Here is a 25,218-nt window from a genome sequence, read left to right on the forward strand (position 1 = left end):
ATTACATAGTTTTTTCCCCTTTACCTGTACCACTGAGATCAACCCTGCAGGACCCACTTATTTATGCTACCTTACAATTACTCTGGTGTTCACTATGGAGACCAACATCTAATCAAGACCTGGAAACAGCACCCTTGAATCTTCTCCTACTATCTCCTGAAATGTTAACTTCAAGACTGTAGTGATTTTTATTGGTATTTTTGGGGTTGTAAACACTAACAAAACATGCCCAGTGAATTTTACTACAAGGTAGTATAAGGGAGGGAAGTGACGTGTTTACAAGACAATAGGCTTGTGAATACAGGTTTTATTTGACATGAGCAGGGCACATTACACAACGTTTCAGTGTTCACATCAATGTAAATGTGATGGACTTAGCAAAAGTTGTCATTTTCATCTGTAATAATATCTTACCTAATAATGTTATTCCCTATTGTATCTACAGCTATTCTCTCACATGTAAAATCATTTGAAATCAAATGAAAAATCTAAATAACAGATTTTCCCCACATATCACCCCTATTCTCTTCTTGGCATTTGTGCAACAACACACACTGACATGTCTCCTGAATGATCCATGGCAAGTATGGTCCCTCAGGGCATTATTGACAAGAGGGCTATTCGTCATTGGAAATGGGACTCAGACTAGCTGGATAGTTCCCAATCCTCCTCCTGGTGCAACGCTGACAGACAGTCATCACGCTGGGAAAGTCTCCAACAATATCATATTCCACAGCCTGATGGCCCAGGGCCTCAAGCAACTGGAATAATGTAATAATAGGGAATTGATTATATCTACGCTGGAGACCAGACTGAGCAATGACCTCAGTCAAATGTGTTGTGAGTAGTGTACCCACCCACATGCCAAGATACGAATCACCTCCCATTGATGCTTATTGGGCCAGTGGATGATTCATGAGACACATGCATCAACAATTGAGCAATTTTGTTCTGGGTGCCGAGATTAACGATTGAGTAAACTTTTTTTTTTTTTTTACGTCATTTGAACGTACTGTAGAAATGTGGGTCATTTTTGGTTGACACAGTCAGATGTCTACCGTTATTCACCCAGTCAAAAAGACCGCCAGAAGTTTGTTCAATTCCCTATGTGTTATCACTATCTTTTCAACCATCTAAAAGCACAACCAAATTCACATGGGAATACAATATCAGATGTTTTTGTATTTATACAGCAACTTAATGTGTTTTCACTGTGCTTCATCCAGCAGAATCAAATGACCTGGATGGCAGTTGAGATTACATTACAAGTACATAGTGCAAGTGATCGATGCTGTTGGAGATTCTGACATATTTATATTGTGAAGATCTCCACAGACCTGCGACCTTTGCATGCTATCTTGACCATGCATGCGTTCTATGATTACATAATAAGACTTTTACAGTTACAGTAACCTCAAGATATGGCCATGGATAAGTCACTCATTTTAAGGTTGTTACATTAGTTTGTAAGATAGTCTAAAGTTAAGGCTATCTACTGTACTTACAAAAGTCGTATTGAATTGTGATACATTGACTATGCAACCAAATATCAACATTTAAAGGAGATGTACAGGTCATTCTGAAAGTATTCAGACCTCTTGACTTTTTCCACATTTTGTTACGTTACAGCTTTATTCCAAAGTGTGAGGAGCTTACGCTTCACTAAACCCCATTGTCTGGCTGTTCCTAAGGCATGCTACTGACATGATACCACTACAGGAAAGCTGATGAATTACTCCCTTTACCTTTTGAGGTTGGTCCTGATAAGTATCTATTTCACCCTGAGGGGGAAGAGAGAGCAGTGTTTTCTCTCTCCATCCCCCATCATCTTTATTTTAAAAAATGTAACTAGGCAAGTCAGTTAAGAACAAATTCTTATTTACAATGATGGCCTACTCCGGCCAAATCCGGACGACGCTTGGCCAATTGTGCGCCAAGCGTCGTCCGGGGACTCCCAATCATGGGACTCCCAATCACAGCCGGATGTGGGACTCCCATATCACATGGGACTCCCAATCACAGCCGGATGTGATACAGCCTGAATTTGAACCAGGCACTATAGTGACGCCTCTTGCACTGAGATGCAGTGCTTTAGAGTTCTGCGCCACTCACTCCACCCCATAATGAAAAAGTGAGAACAGGTTTTTTTAAATGTTTGCAAATTTATTACAAATAAAAACCAGAAATACCTTATTTACATAATTATTCAGACCCTTTGCTATGAGTCTCAAAATTGAGCTCAGGTGCATCCTGTTTCCATTGATCATCCTTGAGGTGTTTCAAAAACTTGATTGGTGTCCACCTGTGGTAAATTCAATTGATTGGACATGATTTGGAAAGGCACATACCCGTTTATATAAGTATCCACAGTTTACAGTGCATGTCAGAGCAAAAACCAAGCCATGAGGTCGAAAGAATTGTCCATAGAGCTCCGACACAGGATTGTGTCGAGGCACAGATCTGGGGAAGGGTACCAAAACATTTCTGCAGCAATGAAGGTCCCCAAGAACACAGTGACCTCCATCATTCTTAAATGGAAGAAGTTTGGAACCACCTAGATTTTTCCTAGAGCTTGGCCACCTAGCCAAACTGAGCAATCGGGGGAGAAGGGCCTTGGTTAAGAAGGTGACCAAGACAGAGCTCCAGAGTTTCTCTGTGGAGATGTGAGAACCTTCCAAAAGGACAACCATCTCTGCAGCACTCGACCAATCGGGCCTTTATGGTAGACTGGCCAGAGGGGAGCCACTCCTCAGTAAAAGGTACATGACAGCCCGCTTGGAGTTTGCCAAAAGGCAACTAAAGGACTCAGACCATGAGAAACAAGATTCTCTGGTCTGATGAAACCAATATTGAACTATTTAGCCTTAATGCCAAGCATAACGCCTGGAGGAAACCTGGTACCATCCCTACGGTGAAGCATGGTGGTGGCAGCGTCATGCTGTGGGGATGTTTTTCAGCAGCAGGGATTGGGAGACTAGTTAGGATCGGGGGAAAGCTGAACGGAGCAAAGTACAGAGAGATCCTTGATGAAAACCCGCTCCAGAGCGTTCAGGACCTCAGACTAGGACAAAGTTTCACCTTCCAACAGGACAACAACCCTAAGCACACAGCCAAGATAACGCAGGAGTGTCTTCGGGACTAGTCTCTGAAGGTCCTCGAGTGGCCCAGCCAGAGCCCGGACTTGAACCCGATCAAACATCTCTGGAGAGACCTAATAATAGCTCTGCAGCAACACTCCCCATGCAACCTGACAGAGCTTGAGAGGATCTGCAGATAAGAATGGGAGAAACTCAACAAATACAGGTGTGCCAAGCTTGTAGTGTCATATCCAAGAAGACTCGAGGCTGTAATCTATGCCAAAGTTGCTTCAACAAAGTACTGAGTAAAGGGTCTGAATACTTATCTAAATGTGATATTTCCAGGGTTTTTTTTATATACATTTTCAAAAAATGTGAAGAACTTGTTTTTGCTTTGTAATGATGGAGTATTGTGTGTAGATTGATGAGGAGAAAAAAAAACATTTTTATCAATTTTAGAAAAAGGTTGTAATGTAAGAAAATGTGGAAAAAGTCAAGGGGTCTGAATACTTTCCGAATGCACTGTATCTAATGCTTGGATAGTTTCATCTGAGCCACTGGCTTAATCCTATTGTTTTACTTGTATTTTTGGTTTAGTTGGAGATGTGAATCCAACATATCATTTGATAGTCTATTAACTTGTCAACAAGTTATTTATTGTATTTGCAAAAGTGACATTGAGTTGTGTTTGGTTGTCAACACAACAAAATATCAACATTTGAAGGAGATGAATATTTTGTGCCAGTGATCTAGTGTGATTTTAATTCCAGTTTGTCTACAAATGTTTAATTGATATGTTGCATTCACGTCTCCATCTCAACCAAAAAATCTAAGTTAAAGAAAAGGACATCAAATCAAACTTTAAATGCACGTTTAATAAAGTTTTATTTGATTTAGTTTAACTTAGATTTTGGTTGAAATGGAGACATGAATCCAACATATTCATTGTTAAAGGAAAATTCCTCCCAAAACTATCTTTTGGGATTCTTTTCATTTGTCCATTGTTGCCATAGTTCTAACATGTTTTGCTTGACAGCAATGACATTTTCAAGATGTGTAACTTTCAAATGACAGAAATAATCGATTTATGATGTATGTATGATCAAATTCAACATATTTCATACAGGGTCTGTCTATGTTGAAAATTGGTTCCCGTGATGACATAATTAAGTGGTTGAAATTTCACTTTTTGCAAATCCAATGTATTTTCTACATAGATTCCACATCACAATACTTGACAAATTACATTGAAACAACATTGATTCAACCAGTTTGTGCCCAGTATAACTTGCACTGTTCACTGACTCTCTCCCTGTGTAGAAACACAGGGGTCTGGATGGATCCAGTGGTCCACTAGTTGTAGATTCTAGATTTTACAATCTGTAAAATAATGTAGAGTAACCAAGTGATCAGTCCTGGGAACTGACAATTCATCTGACATCAAATATCAACAGTTGCACTGGAAACATTCAGGTGGAACAGCATGAGATAAAAACAGAGATGATGTAATTAACCAGTTAAGTGTAACTAAATATAAACTAAAATGTAATCTACGCCTAGTGGTTAAAGCGATGGGCCAGTAACCAGAAGGTTACTGGATCAAATCCCCGAGCTGACAAGGTAAAAAAAAAAAAAAGATGTCGTTCTGCCCCTGAACAAGGCAGTTAACCCATTGTTCCCCGGTAGACCGTCATTGTAAATAAGAATTTGTTCTTAACTGACTTCCCTAGTTAAAATAAAGATAAAATAAATAAATAAAGAGTCATAATTTATTATGAGGTGGCCATAAACAATAACTAGTAATGCTGCATACTCAAAGAAATTATAAAAAAATATATAAACTGCTGAGGACACATTGGAGGTGACAGACAGCTGTTGCAAACAAGAGTTTCTATTGGACAAAGTCAGGTATTTTTATCCCTGTTTTGTTTGCCCCATGTTTAAGAAGGGTTTTTCAACAGAATTGGTGGAATGAATACACCCCTGATCACACGTAAACACAGATCATTTTCATAGCAGCCACGTTGTATTCCTTCTCGCCTCGATGTACTCTCCTCCTCTCACCTTTTTCCTTCTTTTGTGGACTTCAATGCACAACACATCAGCTGTACGTAACCAGGCAAATAACCTTTCCAAGCCAAACCATGTCCTAACCGTTACACACAGGGTACATCGTTGTCCCCATATTAGCTCAAGTAATGTCCTAGTCAACATAGCTAATAGAACTGATGCGTTAGTAAACCCGCTACAATCGTGCAGTAACGTTAGTGTAAAGTCAATAAGCAGTTTAGCAGTTACACTGGCGGGCCCCGGTGGCAATACGTTAATAAAACCAAAAGCTTACCTTGACTTGGAAGAGTTCCAGTGTTGTATTGGATAGTCATAGCCAACTAGCTAACATGGCCTACCTCGGTTTGAGCCGGGTGTTTGTAAGTTAAGTTAAACTGAAAGTGAAAAAAACATAATAATCTCTCCCTCTCTCTCTTTCTCTTGCTTCTACTTCATTCTTGACGAAATCAATTTGCTTAAAACTGTTCAACTATTGTCTTTCTCTCTCTATGAGTCAACTACTCACCACATTTTTTGCACTGCAATGCTATCTAGCTGTAGTCTATGCTTTCAGTACTAGATTCATTCTCTGGTCCTTTGATTGGGTGGACAACATGTCAGTTCAAGCTGCAACAGCTTCGATAGGTTGAAGGACGTCCCCCGTAATTTGTCATAATTACTGTGTAAGTCTATGGAAGGGGGTTAGAACCAAGAGCCTCCTAGGTTTTGTATTGAAGTCAATGTACCAAGAGGAGGATGGAAGCTAGCTGTCTTCGGGCTACACCATGGTTCTAGCCTACAGAGTGCTGTTGAGGCTACTGTAGACCTTCATTGCAAAACAATGTGTTTTAGTAAATTATTTGGCGAAATGTCAATATATTTTTATAGTTTTATCCAAAACTTTTTTATTGTTTACAATTTTTATTTTTATGAAATTCACTGAGGAGGATGGTCCTCCCATTCCTCCTCAGAGGAGCCTCCACTGGAATGTTTAGTGTTAGAGAAAATGTGGATATTATTTAAATCTCTTTAGGTCAAAATGTTTCACAGAGCTCTAGCTTGGCTTCCTGAACTCGTTAGGAACTCGCCTCCCACATCAGTCTATGACAAACAGAAAGTGTTTTTTTGTTTAAAATCTATGAATTATTTTAGATGAATGGCTATAAATCTCTGAATGTGCTACAATGTAACGATGGTATTCTTTGTCAGTGGCTGAGCTGTAGGAGCCAAGAGTTGATGGACAGTCGGAAGAGCGAATGAAATGGTAGGTGGGACATCCCAGCTTCAAGTGGTTTCAGATTTCCTACACTATTTCACACAGATACAGAAAAAATGACTGTCCGTGGGAACAAGGGCTTTTGCTCAATGCAAGCCATTTCGATCTACATGTCGATTGTTAAGCAAAAATTATGGTCGGAACCGGTACCAGAAAGGACACCTTATATTTAAGAGGTTTTAATTAAAGGAATCCTGTGGCTACATACATATTGGCCAGCAAATCTCAGCTGCATTTCCAGCTCCTCATAGCTGTGTGCATGTCTGATGGATATATCCATATCATTTGGAAGAAGTACCCCATCTTCCTATTTCCTCTTCCTTGTTGTTTCAATAGTCATTGCTATTGTTATTAGTGACGTTATGAATGTTTTCCCCGAGACACAATAAAACAAACTGAAATGTCCACTAACACCCATGACCAAGATAATCGATTTCTCTTTCCTCCAGCTGAGCTCTGACATCCCCACACAAACAAGAGGAGAGAAAGAGCAGGCCAGGCCAGGCTCAGTGCCCATCACCACTCATCCTGAACACCAGGCAATAATCCTCCATGCATTTCCAATCTGAGACAGAATGAAACAAGGTGACAAAATGGACTCCACAGTCCGTCACAGCCCAGCAGCACTGTGCAGGGTGGGGTGGGGGGTGAGAGGACACTCAATGACACCATAACCATATTCAGCGTCACTGCTATTTGGAAGGAGAGAGATGGCCATTGTTTATGGACTGCTATAGCTGAGTGAATAAATGGCATAGCTTTATGTACACCATGATCATATGTTGAATATCATATTTTAAGGCTATGGATAATAACAGTCATCATCCATTCAATAAGGGCCTCATAGATCAAGTAGCTGACTGGGTTGGTTGAAGAGATTGGTGTCACATGGTGGCCACTTGTCATTTTTACAGGATAAATGTGACTGTAATTTGTAGTATAATTTAGTATTTTTAGTGGTGAAGTTGATGAAATTGTAGGTTTAAGACCAATGAAGCTCTTCTGTGGCTGGCTGGTTGCAGTTCTTCAGCCCACACTGTAACATCACATTACTGTGCTGAAGACTGAACACACATTGTTGGGCAAGAATATTTGAAGAGGCCGGTGCAAAGCTTGGAGAACTTTAAACTTGACTCACTGGTCCCCATGTTTGACAAGGCAACAACAAGTTGGCTGATGCAGAAACAGACTGGCGCCTAGGCTGCATGTTACCTGAATGTTGACAGCAAACAAATGAACAATAGTGTTTACCAAAATGGCTTTGTTGTACAACACACCCGCTTATTAAAATGGCATCTCATTAGCCGCGTTGAGCAGCCGTTTTACAAAAGATTAATTGGCTTTTTTTAATGCACTTTTTCTTCATTATCATTCTGTCTTGCAAATGGATTGACTCGAACAGCGATGTATATTCATATTAATTTTACAGGAAGTTTGGAAATTGTTAGGAAATGAGCCAAAGGTGGACCTCGGCTGGTGTGCTGGCAGTTAGTTGTCTGTAAAGACCATATTCACCTCTTCAATAATATGTTTTTCTTTATGGGAAGAGTACGATCAATTTGTTCCTGTCAGCATACATTCATCTCAGAGGCTGTTTATACTGTACATTACAGAAAATGTTCATTTGTAAATCAGACAACCCTGCAATAGCACAGCTCATATTTCTACCAATATACTGCAGGTCTGTCAGCAACACTTCCAGGTACACCAAACTCTCTCCCACTTCTGTCCTATATTGGGGAACAATATGCTCCTATTGAATAAGGCTTTTGATCCAAGCTGCTTCCAGAGTGAAAGCTCTCTGAGTATTTACCTTTAAGATCAGAAGGAAACATGAAAGGCTTTGTGGTTCCATCAGTGGCGAGCGTAACGAGGACGGGAGGAATGATTCATGTGTAAACGAGCCTCTCCCAGGCCCTTCTCAGAAGTTTGCACTTTGACCCAGATTAGCTCTCTGCCAGAAGCCCACTGGGAATGGCTGGAGATGGAGGGCCGTACAACATACTGTACAAGTGTGTGTATGTCTCCGCGTACACACATGCACACATGCACACCACACATACATACACACACTCGCACACACACACAGTACATTACATGTATACATATGCATATCACCGATCCTCTGCCAAGTTTCACAGAGCGTGCGAGACCTGGAGAGGCCTACAAGCCACAGTGTCTCGTAACCACTGTGACATTTGGTGGAGGATCGGTGATGATCTGGGGGTGGAATCGGTCAGATTTGTCTTTGTGAAGGACGCATGAATCAAGCCACGTACAAGGTTGTCCTGGAAGAAAACTTGCTTCCTTCTGCTCTGACAATGTTCCCCAACTCTGAGGATTGGTTTCTCCAGCAGGACAATGCTCCATGCCACATAACCAGGTCAATCAAGGTGTGGATGGAGGACCACCAGATCAAGACCCTGTCATGTCCAGCCCAATCTCCAGACCTGAACCCCATTGAAAACCTCTGGAATGTGATCAAGAGGAAGATGTATCGTCACAAGCCGTCAAACAAAGCCGAGCTGCTTGAATTTTTGCACCAGGAGTGGCATAAAGTCCCCCAACATCAATGTGAAAGACTGGTGGAGAGCATGCCAAGACGCATGAAAGCTGTGACTGACAATCAGGGTTATTCCACCAAATGTTGATTTCTGAACTCTTCTTAAGTTAAAACATTAGTATTTTGTTGTTTAAAAATAAATATGAACTTATTTTCTTTGCATTATTCGAGTTCTGACATCACTGCATATTTGTTTTATTATTTTGACCAGTTGTCATTTTCTGCAAATAAATGCTCTAAATGACAATATTTTTATTTGGAATTTGGAAGAAATGTTGTCAGTAGTTTATAGAATAAAACAATGCCAGCAGCATACCACCCTGCATACCACTGCTGGCTTGCTTCTGAAGCTAAGCAGAGTTGGTCCTGGTCAGTTCCTGTATGGGAGACCAGATGCTGCTGGAAGTGGTGTTGGAGGGCCTGAGGTCATTATAGATCCTATGGCACTTATCGTAAGAGTAGGGGTGTTAACCCTGGTGTCCTGGCTAAATTCCCAATCTGGTCCTCAAACCATCACGGTCACCTAATAATCCCCAGTTTACAATTAGCTCATTCATCCCCCTCCTCTCCCCGGTAACTATTCCCCAGGTCGTTGCTGCAAATGAGAATGTGTTCTCAGTCAACTTACCTGGTAAAATAACAAATAAATCTGTTCATTTTACCCAAACACAGTAAACACATAAACAGTAAAACCAGAGAAACTGATCATTTTGCAGTGGTCTCTTAATTTTTTCCAGAGCTGTACATACTTTACATATGCATACATGCACTGCTGAATTCAAACAAGCACAAAAAACACACTGTACAGGCAGTTCTGTGTACGCACTCACATAGACATACTGTACATTCAACAAAACTGTATTGACTTTGGGGGGTGTAGATCAATATCACCTACCAGACAGTCTATAGACAATCTTTTGCGAATGAAAACTACCAATTTGTTCAAACAACTTGCTTTAGGGGATTAAATAAAAATCTTCCAGTGAGCTCTACAGAAAATCTGTGCGCATCAATGATATCCTTTAACTGATTAGGCTCTGTTTTAATGCTGTTATTTCTCTTCCACCAGTGACTGTCACCATCATGAGGCTGGTGTGGAAGTCCCTGGACAAGATGAGGTGTTTCCGTAAACGCTCCACCATCCCCTTTCTGGGGGTCCTGATCACCTGTCTCCTCTTCTTCAATCTCTACATGGAGGATGGATACATGATGGTAGTCTGTCTCTGGATCTTCCTTCCTATGATGTCATATTTGTATTTTACATTTTGAGTAACAATGCTGTCGTCGTTTTTTAGGAGGCGGGTAAAAGACCTCTGAGAGAGACATCAATGCATCCTTCAAACACTGAGAGATATGTTCACACCTTCAGAGACCTCACTAATTTCTCTGGAACCATAAACGTCACATATCGTTACCTCGCTGGGACCCCACTGCCCCGAAAGAGTAAGTATACCTATTAATATACCTGTAGAGACACAGGTATTTCATCCTGAAAGTCATTGATTTGTCTTTTTTATTATTATTATTTATATAGTCATATCAATGTTTGTGTTTACAGAATATCTAACCATTGGATTGTCATCCGTGAAAAGAAAAAGAGGAAATTACCTCATGGAGACGATCAAATCTATTTTTGACCAGTCCAGTTATGAGGAGCTGAAAGAGATTGTGGTGGTGGTCCACCTGGCAGACTTTGACCTGGCCTGGTGTGAAAACCTGGTGCAGGACATCTCCAGGAAGTTTGCCCACCACATCATCGCTGGGCATCTCCTGGTGATCCATGCCCCTGAGGAGTACTATCCATCACTGGATGGGCTAAAAAGGAACTACAATGACCCAGAGGACAGGGTACGATTCCGCTCCAAGCAGAACGTGGATTATGCCTTTCTCCTCAACTTCTGCACCAACCTCTCTGATTTCTACATGATGCTGGAGGATGATGTGCGCTGCTCACGGAACTTTCTGACATCCCTGAAGAAGGTGGTCACCTCCAGGGAAGGCTCCTACTGGGTGATGCTGGAGTTCTCCAAGCTTGGCTACATAGGGAAGCTCTACCACTCAAGAGACCTGCCACGCCTGGCCCACTTCTTGCTCATGTTCTACCAGGAGATGCCCTGTGACTGGCTCCTCATTCACTTCCGGGACCTGCTTGCCCAGAAAGACGTGATCCGCTTCAAGCCCTCCTTGTTCCAGCACATGGGCTACTACTCCTCATATAAAGGGGCAGAGAACAAGTTGAAGGATGATGACTTTGAAGAAGACTCCATTGATATCCCTGACAACCCTCCTGCTAGCCTGTACACAAACATTCATGTATTTGAAAACTATGACGCCACCAAGGCTTATAGCAGTGTGGACGAATACTTTTGGGGGAAACACCCCTCTACCGGAGACTTCTTTGTCATTATCTTACACGAACCAACTCAAATCAGCAAGATAAAAATCGTGACAGGAACGGACGATCGTCAGAACGATATCCTGCACCATGGAGCTCTGGAAGTAGGAGAGAAGCTGGTGGGGACAAAGAGAGGAAGGCAGTGTTCTTCCTACATCACGTTAGGGGAGTTTAAATATGGTAACATTGAGGTTCAAGACGTGGACCACAAGATTGCCTTTGACATTGAGTGTGTTCGTATTGTGGTGACTGCCAGTCAGAAAGAATGGCTGATCATTAGGACTATAAGTCTGTGGACGACACAACCTCCCAGTCAATGGTACACGGAGGGACCATACCGTTTAGACTAAAGTTTTATATTCACGGGCCTATTCATTTATATTGATTATATGTTGGAGGCTCTATGGTTTCTTTTCTTATCCATTATATTTGACATACAGTAAATATTTGAGGATTTGGACATTAATTGGGTTCAACGTTGTATTTTTGTTATAAAATAAAATGCAGACAAATGTGTTTCCGTTTCTAAAAGAGCACTTAACAAAGTTAGTGATTTTCACAGTTTTACAGAAAATATCATCTCTATCATAACAAACCGTTCATAAACCAGTCAATATCTAATTTGCAGAGAAATGACCTGTGATTGCCTTTTCTTCATATGTTTTCTCAATAGCAGATGTATAGCAGCCATGTATTTAATGTTGCAGCAATTATACTGACACAAGTGTGTTTTAAGATTCCTGTGTTATTTCATTGTCAAGTGGAGAACAAAACACTTGTTTTTTCCCATCTTCAGAGGAGCTGTGATACAGTCCAAATCACTCTGAGGAATGAGGTAGAGCTTTCTACACATACAGTATTGACTTCGGTGAATTGGGTGATGTGTGGCCCTCTTTTCCTGGAATTACAATAAACATTTTCTCTAAAAAAACAACAACCAGCAACAGCAACTTAGTGAAGCTCTTGAGCATTGGTTGACAACAGTGGAATGGCTGGAATGGAATAAACGGAACAGAGTCAAATGTGTGGTTTCCATATATTTGATGTATTTGATACCATTTAATTTATTCCATTCCAGCCATTACAATGAGCCTGTCCTCCTATAGCTCCTCCCACCAGCCTCCACTGGTTGAACATCTCTTTGAAGAACTGCATCATTTGTGGGGTATTGTGTTCTACTTAGACCAAGAGAGGAGAGTAGTGCCCCCTACTGGTTCTTCAAAACCCCTTCTACCAGTACCGTATTTGGCCAGAGAGGAGTAGATGGAGCAAGAGGCCCAATTCCCCCCTCACTTCCTTTCCGCCTGTGCCTTGGTACTTTAATTGCTGGTAGTTGTTCATGTTGGTAGTTGACCAGCAGGCATGCCACTGTGAACAGTTGAATGATTATATCTGACAGGTACATCACTGTCTCAAAGAGCTTGTGGTCTTTGACTCTACGCATTGTCCTCTCTACCGGTCCCCTCAGTTTTGCAATGATCTGTGTCTCATCCGGCAGGTAGCCAGTAACCGGAAGGTTGCTAGACCGAGTCCCTGAGCTGACAAGGTAAAAATCTGTAGTTCTGCCCCTGAGCAAGGCAGTTCCCGGGCTCCGAAGACATGGATGTCGATTAAGGCAGCCTCCCTGATTCAGAGGGGTTGGGTTAAATGCGGAAGACACATTTCAGTTGAATACATTCAGTTGGACAACTGACTAGGTATCCCCTTAACCTTTCATCATCCATCACATTGCGCCCTGCTGGCATCTGTGTGCCCTTTGACCAGGAAGTTGGCCGGTGGACCTTACAAGGTCGTCCACACTGGGGCCCTTATCCACCATAATGGCTGTGTCTGTAGTGAGTAGGGGAACGATGCCACGCTGCAGGAATATCTCCTAAACACTTACAGCTCCAGGATAGAGTGCAGATACAGACGTGACTGCGCCATGTAGTGCCATCCCCACCATTACCTTGAAGGTGGAGACAGACTGTACAGCTGTGTCATGACGTTGCCTCTTTGGGTGTGGCGAGCCCCATTCCCCTCTCCCTACCTCCCCCTTTCCTCCTTCAACTAGGCTGCTGTGGCCAGAGAGACATTGTAAATTCCTGAGGATCTCCTCATGGACACACAGTATAGAGAGTACATTTTCATAGAGAACAAAGGAATTCCTTCCACCTCACAGAACTTGATGTAGGAACAAATGTCATGTTCCGGAGAAAGTATAAAAGATCGGTGAAGATTCCAGCTACAAACTGGTCCGGTTGTTACAACTTGGGGAAGCTCATGGGAGACGGTGTGGCCACATTACCATAACGCTGTTTATATAATAGCCTCAGATATGAGGTTTACATCTAATTGTTGTATAAGATGAATGAGTGAGTATGATACTGTTTACACAATTTTACAATGTGATTTTGGACTGTTTAATGAAGGAAAACTCAAAAAGGGAATTGGAGTTAACTAAATCAGAGGACCGCCCCTGAGCCCAGTTAGGGTCAGGTGTCCTGGGACAGCCCCTTTCTGCTGAATAATTCCGAATAAAACCCAACTTTGAGAAATTAGCACCAGACCATGTTTTTCTCCATTAGGAGGGGACAAAGGCTGTAGACCATTGCTGAATCTTTTAACCATACCACGTGGTTAAACTCTTAGACTATCGATACCGACAGAATAAGAACAAGTCTTGGATATTAATTACTAGTCTGCAGCTAGGAATTCGGTATCATTGAACATGAAGAACGACAACCGCCGAAACATTCATTCTATAACAAATGAGTGAATGTCTCTGAACTATCCCCTCTAACCAAGACAGAGAGAGAGAGAGAGAGAGAGAGAGGATGAAACTCTCCAACAGAAACAAACTTTTCACTAGCGATCAAGACGACACACTGAGCGTAACTATATAGTGATTGCAATTGTTCCCGAATGAGTGAGCGTTCATGTGCAAAGGATTAGCATTTCATTTGTTATAATTATTAACTCTGTAGTGACTTCTTAGTCGACCCCCACTTCCCTTTTGTCTAGCAAGCCGCCATGCCGGTTTAGCCCACTAGGGCACATTCTCCTATCATTTCTTGTAACCATATTTACTGTTTGTTTATGCATTTCTGTGAATTACTTAGTTAGTAATAAATAAATGATTTAAGACAATTGATGTATGGATGACTCATAGTGAAGACTGGGTTCGTGCAGATAACCAACAATTTACGACGTTTGGAATGAGACTAACGTGAGGTAAAGTAAATAATTCATTAATTCGAAGACTAATTGATCAGATAAAATATCTGAAAAGTTATTTTAGGAAATGATAACTATGTAATCTGAATATTTTTACTTGATGCCCCGACTTCCTAGTTAATTACATTTACATTATTAATCAGTAATACTAATTACAGAGAATCTTTGATAAAAACTATCAGTCTTCAATTTAATGATAGTAAAGACACGACAGCTGATAGGAGGATGGTGAGTGGCAGCAGAGCTCTGTAAAGTCTACCAGAACCGTTATGTCTGCATAGTCCTTGAACTCCAGGGGCAGGTGGGCCCTGACGCTCCCTGGTGACATCCAGATGGAGGCGGAGCCAAGCAGGCAGTACAAGATGTTGGCCCAAGAAGTGATGATGCGGCTCACGGTGGACTGGCAGACGCTGTAGCGATTGGCCAGGTCCCTCTGCTTCAGGCCCAGTGCAAGACGAGTCATGAACAGGAAACACTCATCCATCTGTGGCAGGGCCTATTGAACACAAAGCAAAACATATTGGTCGTCAAATAGATTGTCCTTCATTTACATAACTCTTGAAATCAATAGTAATAAACATTATGTTTATCATAAGCAGAAATATTGCTTCATTGTTGGGAAAATAGGTTAAATGGCAGCATTACTTCCTCAAGACTTCCTGATTAGGCTCTATGATCTCCTGGATCATTAAAAGCCTGAAAGCACTTGCCTCATTAGTAGTACCATTGTGTGTGTGTACTATCATGCCAACTCCTTGTCACTCATTATCGTGACAAAGAATGTTTGGCTTGACAATGACAGCAATGGAGTTGGCAAGAGCCCAAACAGATCAGGAACCAGACTGGATCATCTTACAATACTGTACTATACTTAAGTAAGTAGTCACTTACAGATTTTCTTCCAAGAAGGCTAGCCGTAGCTGTTTTAGCTTTGTTGACTCGGACCATCTTTGTTGTTGCTGCCGCCGGTTCAGTCAAATGCCAGAAGGTAATCAGGTGCTTGTGGCTTGCAAATCTTCAGATTATGACTGATATAAAGGCAGATATGTACAATTGTGTCTGTCTAGTTAAACATAGTTGGATACGGTAGTTAAGATATACTAAAAAGTGCTTTTCAATGTCAGTTTTATCCCAGCATGTTCAGGGACACTGAAAACTCTTTGGAATGCCCCAAGGGTCCTTGGATGAAAATCATGTCTTCTAGACAAAAACATAAAAAAAAAACATTTTGTTGTGTTACAGCCTGAATTTAAAATTGATTAAATTGTCAAAGTGGAATAATAATTATGTTTTTATAAATGTTTACAAAGTTATAAAAAAAATGAAAAGCTGAAATGTCTTGAGTCAATAAGAATTCCACCCCTTTGTTATGGCAAGCCTAAATAAGTTCAGGAGTAAAAATGTGCTTAACAAGTCACATAATAAGTTGCATGGGGTCACTCTGTGTTCAATAATAGTGTTAAACATGATTTTTGAATGACTACCTCACCTCTGTACGCAACACATACAATTAGGGTCCCTCAGTCAAATAGTTAATTTCAAACACCGATTCAACCACAATGACGAGAGAGGTTTTCCGATACCTTGCAATTTTTTAAACAAAAAAATAATAATTTAACTAGGCAAGTCAGTTAAGAACAAATTATTATATACAATGACGGCCTACCCCGGCCAAACTCTTACCCGGCTAACACTGGCCAATTGTGCACCGCCGTAAGGGACTCCCAATCACGGCCGGTTGTGATACAGCCTGGACTCAAACCAGGCTCTGTAGTGATGTCTCTTGCACTGAGATGCAGTGCCTTAGACCGCTGCGCCAGTTGGGAGCCCAACCGTATGTTCTCAACGGACCCAGCAAATCTCTACAGACCAAAGCAGTGTTGTGCTGCCAGATTCTTCAACTTCTACTGCAGTTCCTCTATCTCTAAGAAATTGGTCCTCGATCTTCATCGGGACCATATCCAGTGCTGCAGGCTCAGTGACTGCGCATTAGTCGTGGTGCTGAATGTGAGTATCCTCCTGCTTCACATCAACTGCAAGGGGAGGGGAAGTAGGTCTACCCTTTCTCACACAGGTCTCTGTTTGGCCGGGATGATATCATTCCAATGGAACAAGGTAGGAAGCCTTTCTTGAGGCGTCTGCATCCTCCTACTGCGGTCACCTCTGCAAAGTTGCTCTCAACAATGAGTGCTGCATACTTTATGGTGTTTAATTAACTTTTATTTTTACGAGACATATTTTCCTGACTTCATCCACAGGAAGTGTGAAAACGAACAGTGGAGTTGTACCAATGATGTGCATAAACCCTGGACGACTGATAGGGGGCACTGTATTGAAACCACCTCACAGTCATCTTGGCACTTCTCCTCAGTTGTAAAAAAAATATTTTGGAAGCAATAGTGATTCATTTTTTTATGCCTACATTTGTTTTTGACAAATTAATTATATTACAGACACCTTGATGCATACTTTTAAATTACACCATATATACACAAAAGTATGTGGATACTACAAATTAGTGGATTCGGCTATTTCAGCCACACCAAAAGTATGTGGACACCTGCTCGTCGAACATCATTTCCAAAATCATGGGCATTAATATGGAGTTGCTGAAATAGCTGACTCCACTAATTTGTAGATGTTGGAACATTGCTGCGGGTACTTGCTTCCATTCAGCCAAAAGAGCATTAGTGAGGTCGGGCACTGATGTTGGGCGATTGCGCCTGGCTCTCAGTCGGTGTTCCAATTCATCCCAAAGGTGTTCGATGGAGTTGAGGTCAGGGCTCTGTGCAAGCCAGTCAAGTTCTTCCAGGCCGATCTCAACAAACCATTTCTGTATGGACCTCGCTTTGTGCACGGGAGCATTGAAATGCTGAAACAGGAACGGGCCTTCCCCAAACTGTTGCCACAATGTTGGAAGCACAGAATCGTCCAGAGAATGTCATTGTATGCTGTAGCTTTAAGATGTCCCTTCACTGGAACTAAGAGGCCTAGACAGAGCCATGAAAAACAGCTCCAGACCATTATTCCTCCCCCACCAAACTTTATAGTTGGCACAATGCATTGGGGCAGGTAGCGTTCTCGGGAATCCAACAAACCCAGATTAATCCGTCAGACTGCCAGATGGTGAAGCGTGATTCATCACGCCAGAGAACGTGAGAGTCCAATGGCGGCGAGCTTTACACCACTCCAGCCGGTGCTTTGCATTGCACATGGTGATATTAGGCTTGTGTACAGCAGCTCAGCCATGGAAACCAATTTCATGTCGCTCCCGACAAACAGTTATTGTGCTGACATTGCTTCCAGAGGAAGTTTGAAACTCTGTAGGGGGTTTTGCAACTTCTCACAAAACGTCTCAAAGTTCATAACAAAAAGGCAGACAACTTGGAGATAAGGAATAACTAAATATATTTATTAACTGAAGTAAACTAAATACAATTAACAATGGTGTGTGTAATCAGTAGTGTAAGTGAGTGGTTGCATGCATAAATGTGATAATGAGGGGTGTTAAGGTGCCAAAGCAAACAAACGGCCACAACCAAAATCTAACAGTGTGTCTGCATGGAGTCACCTCAATACCACTCAGTAAGCAATGGACCTGATCGGACAGCTCAGAGCTTCTGCTCTTTTCTGTCCATAAGAAACAAATGGATTGGTGGAAGAGACAGGGCAGGCCAGGAACAAGGAAGGGTGTGGTCAAGCAAGGCATCCCCCGAGGCTAGATGCTCTAAGGTTTTTATCAGAACGGGCGTAGATTAGTTTTGCCTTTTTCTTTTCCCAACATGAGTTTGTGGTGTTTACTTTAAAAAATAAAATAGAAAATAATACAATTAAAATAAAAAACTTCATTAAAATTATAGTTCACAACTGTGCAGGGGGAGACACTTTCATACACACAATTGATTGTATTTTTTCTCCTTTCTCCCCTTTCCTCTCTTCTAGGTCAGTTTCAGCATTATCTGTGGTCCATTTGGCCGGTCATCATACTCGCCTTTTTTTGTGTGGAACTCACCACAACTAGCTAGCTACCACGACACCACAAACATCAACAACAGAAAAACACAGGAAGTAAAACGGAAGCGCGTCACTGCTGGGCTGACCAATCGACGAGGAGTTGTACATTTGATCTAACCAATCACACACAACGGCAGTGGCTTTGAAAGATTGGCGGTCGAAGCGCAAAGAATAGGGTGCCGTTTGGTTTTAAAGTTATTGTACTTCACATATAGCTAAATGCGTCAGTATGATGCAGGTAAGAGTTTAATTATTTATTAAATTACTAAAGTTTCTTCCTATATTACTGTTGTCTCTAGCTAACGAACACTGTAGCTAATAGCTTGCGTTAGCTTTGTTTGAAAAATGGCTTTGGCTAGCTAACATTTGCCAGGGTACTAGCTAGTTAGCTAAAACATTTATCTATGGCCAACGTCAACTTCTGGGCAGTGTCAATGATGACGTTAGCCAACTTAGCTTGTTAAACTATTCAATATATTTGCAGAATAAGGAGAATTGTGATCCTAAAGGCCTACAAAGACCGGTAAGTTTCGCCACACTGGTCCTGTTTACCTTTATGATTTCCTCCTTTCCTAGACGAGTAGCTACATCAATGGAATTGAGTGTCACTAGTTACCACAATCAGTTAAAATGGCAATATCGTGTGAACTAACTTGTTGGTCTTAATATACTGCCCCAGTATCTGTGTGTTAGATATGATGGGTATTACGGTTCTCCTAACTAACGCGCTGGAAGCAACAAACCAAAATCCCATTAGACAGCGCAGCAATCGTTATGTCAAAATACTTACGTTACTCACCAAATATGGAGTTTTGCTGAGCAACTATATTCATTTACTCCCGTTATGGCCGATATGTATACTGAACAAAAATATAAATGTAAGAATTTCAAAGATTTTACCGAGTTAGTGTTCATATAAAAATACATTCATTAGACCTAATCTATGGATTTCACATGACTGGGAATACAGATATGCCTCTGTTGTTAACATACCATAATTTTTATTTAATTTTTTAAAGTAGGGGCATAGTTCAGAAAACCAGTCAGTATCTGGTCTGATGACCATTTGCCTCATGTAGCATAACAGTTGATCACACTGATTATGGCCAGTAGAATGTTATCCCACTCTTCAAATGGCTGTATGAAGTTGCTGGATTTTGGCAGGAACTGGAGCACCATGTTGTACATGTTGATCCAGTGCATCCCAAACATGCTCAGTGGGTGACATATCTGAGTATGCAGGCCATGGAAGAACTGGGACATTTTTAGCTTCCAGGAATTGTGTACAGATCCTTACGACATGGCTGTGTATTATCATGCTGAAACATGAGATGATGGCGACGGATGACTAAATGCAGAGAATCAAGTCTGAGATTAACACAGGTTTATGAGATATATGTTTTGTTCTGAGATTTCAGTCAGGTAACCTCTGAATTTTAAAGCATTTATGTGCTTATTTAAAAAATGTTTTATATAAATTCTTCTGTTAAAGATTTTCATAGAACAAAATGTATAAGATTTCCTAAGCCTCTGCTTACCACAGACTTATTATTTTTGTGAGTAACAAATGTATTTTGACATTAATACGCTTGCAGAGCTGTATGTTGGAATCGGAGCTTCCTTGGCGTTAGATCTCTAACCCACAAGCTAGGGCAGGGTTAGGCATAAGGCTAGCAGTGTGGTTAGGTTTAAATTCCAAATGTTTTTGCGTAATATTCATAATCTCTAACACCACCCCAACATCAACATACTTTTGGTCATGTAGCGTGTAGAACAAAATCATGGGTAATCTGGAGTTGCCCCCCCTGCTGCTTTAACTGCCTCTACTCTTCTGGGAAGGGTTACCACTAGATGTTGGAACATTGCTGCAGGGACTTGCTCCCATTCAGCTACAAGAGCATTAGTGAGGTTGGGCGATTGGGCCTGGCTCGCAGTCGGCATTCCAATTCATCCCAAAGATGTTAGATGGGGTCGAGGTCAGGGCTCTGTGCAGGCGAGTCAAGTTCTTCCACACCGATCTCAACCATCCATTTCTGTATGGACCTCGCTTTGTGCACATGCTGAAACAGGAAAGGGCCTTCCCCAAACTGTTGCCATGAAGTTGGAAGCATAGAATTGTCTAGAATGTCATTGTGCTCTGTAGCATTAAGATTTCCCTTCACTGGAACTAAAGGGCCTAGTCCGAACTTTGAAAACGGCCCCAGACAACTCTTCCTCCTCCACCAAACTTAACAAGTTTGCACTACGCATTGTGGCAAGTGGCGGATCTCAGGAGAACGCTAAACAGAAATTTGTCTGATGGACTGCCTGATTGCGAAACTTCATTCATCACTCTAGAGAATCAGTTTCCACTCCTCCAGAGTCCAAGCTTTACACCACTCCAGCCGGCGCTTGGCATTGCGCATGGTGATCCTAGACGTGTGTGCCGTATCTCGGCCATGGAAACCCATTTCCCGACGAACAGTTCTTGTGCTGACGTTATTTCCTGGAGGCAATTTGGATCTCTATATTGAATGTTGCAACCAAGGACTGACGAGTTTTACACGCTTCAGTACTCGGCGGTCCTGTTCCGTTTGCTTGTGTGGCCTACCACTTCACTGCTGAGCCGTTGTTGCTCCTAGACGTTTCGACTTACAATAACAGCACTTACAGTTGACCAGGGCAGCTCTAGCAAAAAATTTGAACTGACTTGTTGGAAAGGTGGCATCCTATGACGGTGCCACGTTGAACGCCAGTGAGCTCTTCAGTACAGGCCCTCCTATTTTCAATGTTTGTCTATGGAGATTGCATGGCGGTGTGTTCGTTTTTATGCACCGGTCAGCCACGTGTGTGGTTGAAATAGCCAAATCCGCTAATTTTGAAGTGGTGTCCACCTAGTTTGTGTGTGTGTTGGGGTGGTGCTGGAGATGATGAATATGGAGTTCAAACATTTCCATTTCCCTTTAAGAATAAACATTGTAGAAGAAGGCTGAGGTTTATCCATAATTATGACTTTGTGGTAACTAGTGACAACCCTGTAGCCCTGACTACATCGTGTCGCTGTCGGTCGATACTTATAAAATGTACATTCGGAAACCCTTACTGTGTACATAATGTTTGTCCTATGTAGCTTTTTTTTGTTGTTTAATTCTTTTTAAATCCATCCTTTTTATTAAAACGTTAATCAAATACAACCACCAACTGTTTCCTCGTATCGACTGTGAGCGACTTGATCTAGTCGGAGGTACTCTGCCAACAGTCGTCGCAACCCAACTCCACCGTGATGTACATCGTGGAGCTGGGAACCCCATCTACTCCATTCCTGGCTAGCTAGTTGCCATAAAATAAAGTTGCCCATTTGGCTGGCTACCATTTTGAATTCATAACTTTGAACCAGTAATGGTGAGCTGGAGGAAATTAGGTTTAATCCAGGATGTTTTTCTACCTGATAGATGGCAACTTCAATGGTTTCTGTGGGTCCACAGAGAGTTCAAATACCCTCTGCCCCAGAGACTACAGACAAAAACGCAATTACAGGTACATTTCTATAGCTACCATTCTGTCTGATGTGCCATCTGAAACTGTATAGAAACACATCACACCACTTTTAATGGTGCTAACAATGTACCAAATATGTTTTTTGCTCTATTCTGAATCCCCATGATGTCACAACAGGTCCTAGGAGAGAACCTGTCACCTCTTCCTCCGGTGCCGCTCCGGCAAAGTAAGTATTCTGTCCAGTAATATCGTCACCTCACCCTGATGTTGTGCATTTGGAATTTGTTTTAGAAGGGTCAATTCGCCTTAGCATTTTTAGGTTTTATAAACTAGATGTGTCATGAAGGTGTGGTTTTACAACTGCTACGTCTCTCCTCATCAGGAAATTCACCATCCATGACTTTGACATCGGGCGGCCCCTGGGCAAGGGCAAGTTTGGGAACGTGTACGTTGCGCGGGATAAGAAGCTGAATTTCATTGTGGCACTGAAAGTGCTCTTCAAGTCTCAGATGGAGAAGGAAGGCGTGGAGCACCAGCTCCGAAGAGAGATTGAGATTCAGTCCCATCTTAGGTCACTAGTACCCTGATTTTGTAATTTCTCAACTTTTTGGATCTAGCCTAGTGGGGGTATAGGTTTAATATAGTGATTTCTCTGCGGGAAATGTTTTGACTTGTTGGTTAACACCAACCTCATGAAATATACTTCAGTAAGCGGATTTCAGCTGGCGTTTAGAAACTGACCAGTAGTCCCTTTATAATTCAGGGTGTATTATTTTCTCAGGTTGGGGAAGGTAGATTTAAATCATTCCTTCCTCCTGTTCCTTTAGACACCCCAACATCCTGCGCTTCTACAACTACTTCCATGACCACTCAAGGGTCTTTCTGATCCTGGAATACGCCCCACGGGGTGAGATGTACAAAGAGCTGCAGAAATGTGGTCGCTTCGATGACCAGCGCACTGCTACGGTAAGAGAAGTTGGCATTTTATTGTTGCATAGACAAGCTAATTAATCTATTCTGAATAATCAGTATCTGTTGCTTCTTTCACCCAAGACCTCCAATCATAGCATTTGGTTGTTAGATAGTATATTTGTAATAATAAAGTAATCATTTGGTCTGATAATGGTAGCTACGTTTTGGCATTGATTTAAGTTGGCATTACTTTATTTGCATTTGAATTGCAACGTGGAAGTAAGTCATGTCCAATATCTGTGTCCTTTTTTAGTACATGGAGGAGTTGGCTGATGCGCTGCAGTACTGCCATGAGAGGAAGGTGATACACCGTGACATCAAGCCTGAGAACCTGTTACTGGGTCTCCGTGGGGAGCTGAAGATAGCAGACTTCGGCTGGTCTGTCCATGCCCCATCCTTAAGGTGAGCGAACCCTGAACTGAACCCTCTATAGCCTCATATGTTTGCTTCACAACTAAATACTGTCCATTTGTATGTTTGAGACTACATTACCATCAGATTGTACAGAATCACTGATCTACAAATCACCTTGCTGCATCCCAAATAACTACTTGTTTATGTAGTTATTTGGAGATTCTGTACCCTGCCTAGCTCAAACTGATCTCCTCAAATACACTGAATGTCATGAATTCACTGGGTTTTTCTTCATCTTGACTGTCTATTTGTAGACATGTTGCCATTAGGAAAACCTTGTCACTTATCTAGCTGCTGTCTTACCCCCTCTAGGCGCCGCACAATGTGTGGAACGCTGGACTACCTGCCCCCAGAGATGATTGAGGGGAAGATCCACGATGAGAAGGTGGACCTCTGGTCCATCGGGGTGCTCTGCTACGAGTGCCTTGTTGGAAACCCCCCATTTGAAACTGCCAGCCACTCCGACACGTACAAACGCATCACAAAGGTTTGCATTTTTTTTTTATCGTAAATTACTTGTATATCCAATAGTAATATTATCCCTAATTCAAGTGTAATCGCTCGAGTAGATCCATTGTGATTTCTGACTAACATCTGTTTAAATAGAATAGGCATACATGTAGTAGTTAGATATTCACCCAAGGCACAGCTTTTAAACGGTGATAAATGACCTCCCATCTCTCAGGTTGACCTGCAGTTCCCCAAGGTGGTGTCTGATGGTGCTCGGGACCTGGTCTCTAAGCTGCTCCGCCACAGTCCCTCTATGCGGCTCCCCCTGCAGAGCGTCATCAACCACCCCTGGGTGAAAAGCAACTCCCGACGGGTCCTACCTGTCGTCTTTGCTCCCAAGAAACCCTAACTGTCCAATGTTCCAGCCTGTCTACACTGACACGAAACCCCTAAACCACCATAGACCTACATATTCATATGTTTATAGGTAATTGAATATTCATGTCTATAAATAATTGAACACCACCCAGTACGTTCCAGCCTGCCTTCTACCTGGGTGGAGGACTGACTCTTACCCTGCTGATTGGGAGTTTCCAACTTTCAGGGGTTTCACTTTCTTTCTTTTTTACTTACCCGGACAACCTTCATCCACAATTTTAGTTTCACTCGCAGATATAGATGGATCTGTTAAGCTGGGACAACCAAAGGACAATAGACTACTCTCATTTTAATTTACATTCAGCCCCAGAACAATTCAAGGGCGCCCTCTACTGTGTGAGATTATTTCTTGCGTTTCTTTAAATAGATTTTATAAATGTACTTTGTCTTTGGTTTCCTTTCTCCTTTTTTTTCTCTTTTCAACATACCTTTTTATACAGCCTGCATGAAACATCCTCTACAACGCTTATTCTTTGTGTTCCTTTTGCAACTGTTTTGAAATAAATATGGCATTGGGTGCTTCACAGGATGATGCCAAATTGATTTATGGAAAAGAGTGGCAAGTATCAATTAAGGTTATGAATGAAGTAGTGGGTGAAATTCCATGTCTTACCACCCTTGTTCCAGCTGATGTCAGTGTTGTTCTGTGGTCCACTGGGACTATCATTATCCTCAGTCCTGCAAATGATTCCTGTCATGGGGTGACTGTTTTTGTCTGGGAACTGCATGACTGCCGGGGGTGTATCTGAGATGGCCATAGCCCTGGTCAAAAGGAGTGCTGTCTATAGTGAATGGATTTGTTACACAGACCGGGACACCGACAGGAAGATAAGGATAACTCTTAATACATTGTAAAGCATGGCTGGGACTGTAATAA

General features: G+C 41.9%; 2 protein-coding genes across 3 annotated transcripts in view; both read left to right on the forward strand.

Moving 5' to 3' along the window:
- LOC110499798 (alpha-1,3-mannosyl-glycoprotein 4-beta-N-acetylglucosaminyltransferase C) overlaps nucleotides 1-12,097 on the forward strand; it is a 30,366-nt gene extending 18,269 nt beyond the window's left edge. Inside the window, exons 3-5 of the mRNA XM_021576866.3 lie at nucleotides 10,035-10,177; nucleotides 10,261-10,408; nucleotides 10,524-12,097. Of these exons, the coding sequence (XP_021432541.2) occupies nucleotides 10,035-10,177; nucleotides 10,261-10,408; nucleotides 10,524-11,710 (1,478 nt within the window). The 3' untranslated portion in view covers nucleotides 11,711-12,097. The remainder of the gene's footprint in view (nucleotides 1-10,034; nucleotides 10,178-10,260; nucleotides 10,409-10,523) is intronic.
- A 6,595-nt stretch (nucleotides 12,098-18,692) lies between these two features.
- LOC110499816 (aurora kinase B) lies at nucleotides 18,693-24,895 on the forward strand. Of its 2 annotated transcripts, none has more exons than XM_021576880.3 (9): nucleotides 18,693-18,828; nucleotides 19,075-19,113; nucleotides 22,022-22,106; nucleotides 22,245-22,293; nucleotides 22,450-22,638; nucleotides 22,895-23,033; nucleotides 23,293-23,441; nucleotides 23,766-23,940; nucleotides 24,139-24,895. In XM_021576880.3, exons 1-9 carry the CDS (start codon nucleotides 18,820-18,822, stop codon nucleotides 24,310-24,312), a joined length of 1,008 nt encoding a protein of 335 aa, XP_021432555.1. In that variant the 5' UTR covers nucleotides 18,693-18,819; the 3' UTR covers nucleotides 24,313-24,895. The 2 variants fall into 2 exon arrangements, with proteins under 2 accessions (XP_021432555.1, XP_021432561.1); XM_021576886.3 differs by having other exon boundaries at nucleotides 18,694-18,828; nucleotides 22,055-22,106.
- The last annotated feature ends 323 nt before the right edge of the window (nucleotides 24,896-25,218 follow it).

Source organism: Oncorhynchus mykiss, chromosome 2 (genome assembly GCF_057628025.1).
Source record: "Oncorhynchus mykiss isolate SJ-2025 chromosome 2, ASM5762802v1, whole genome shotgun sequence".
Classification (NCBI taxonomy): Eukaryota; Metazoa; Chordata; class Actinopteri; order Salmoniformes; family Salmonidae; genus Oncorhynchus; species Oncorhynchus mykiss.

Bases quoted from the DNA above. Each gene is read 5' to 3' on its own strand.
- LOC110499816 (XM_021576880.3), top strand. The intron at 22,294-22,449 runs GTAAGTATTCTG...TCTCCTCATCAG, and splicing joins TCCGGTGCCGCTCCGGCAAA to GAAATTCACCATCCATGACT. The intron at 23,442-23,765 runs GTGAGCGAACCC...TACCCCCTCTAG, and splicing joins GTCCATGCCCCATCCTTAAG to GCGCCGCACAATGTGTGGAA.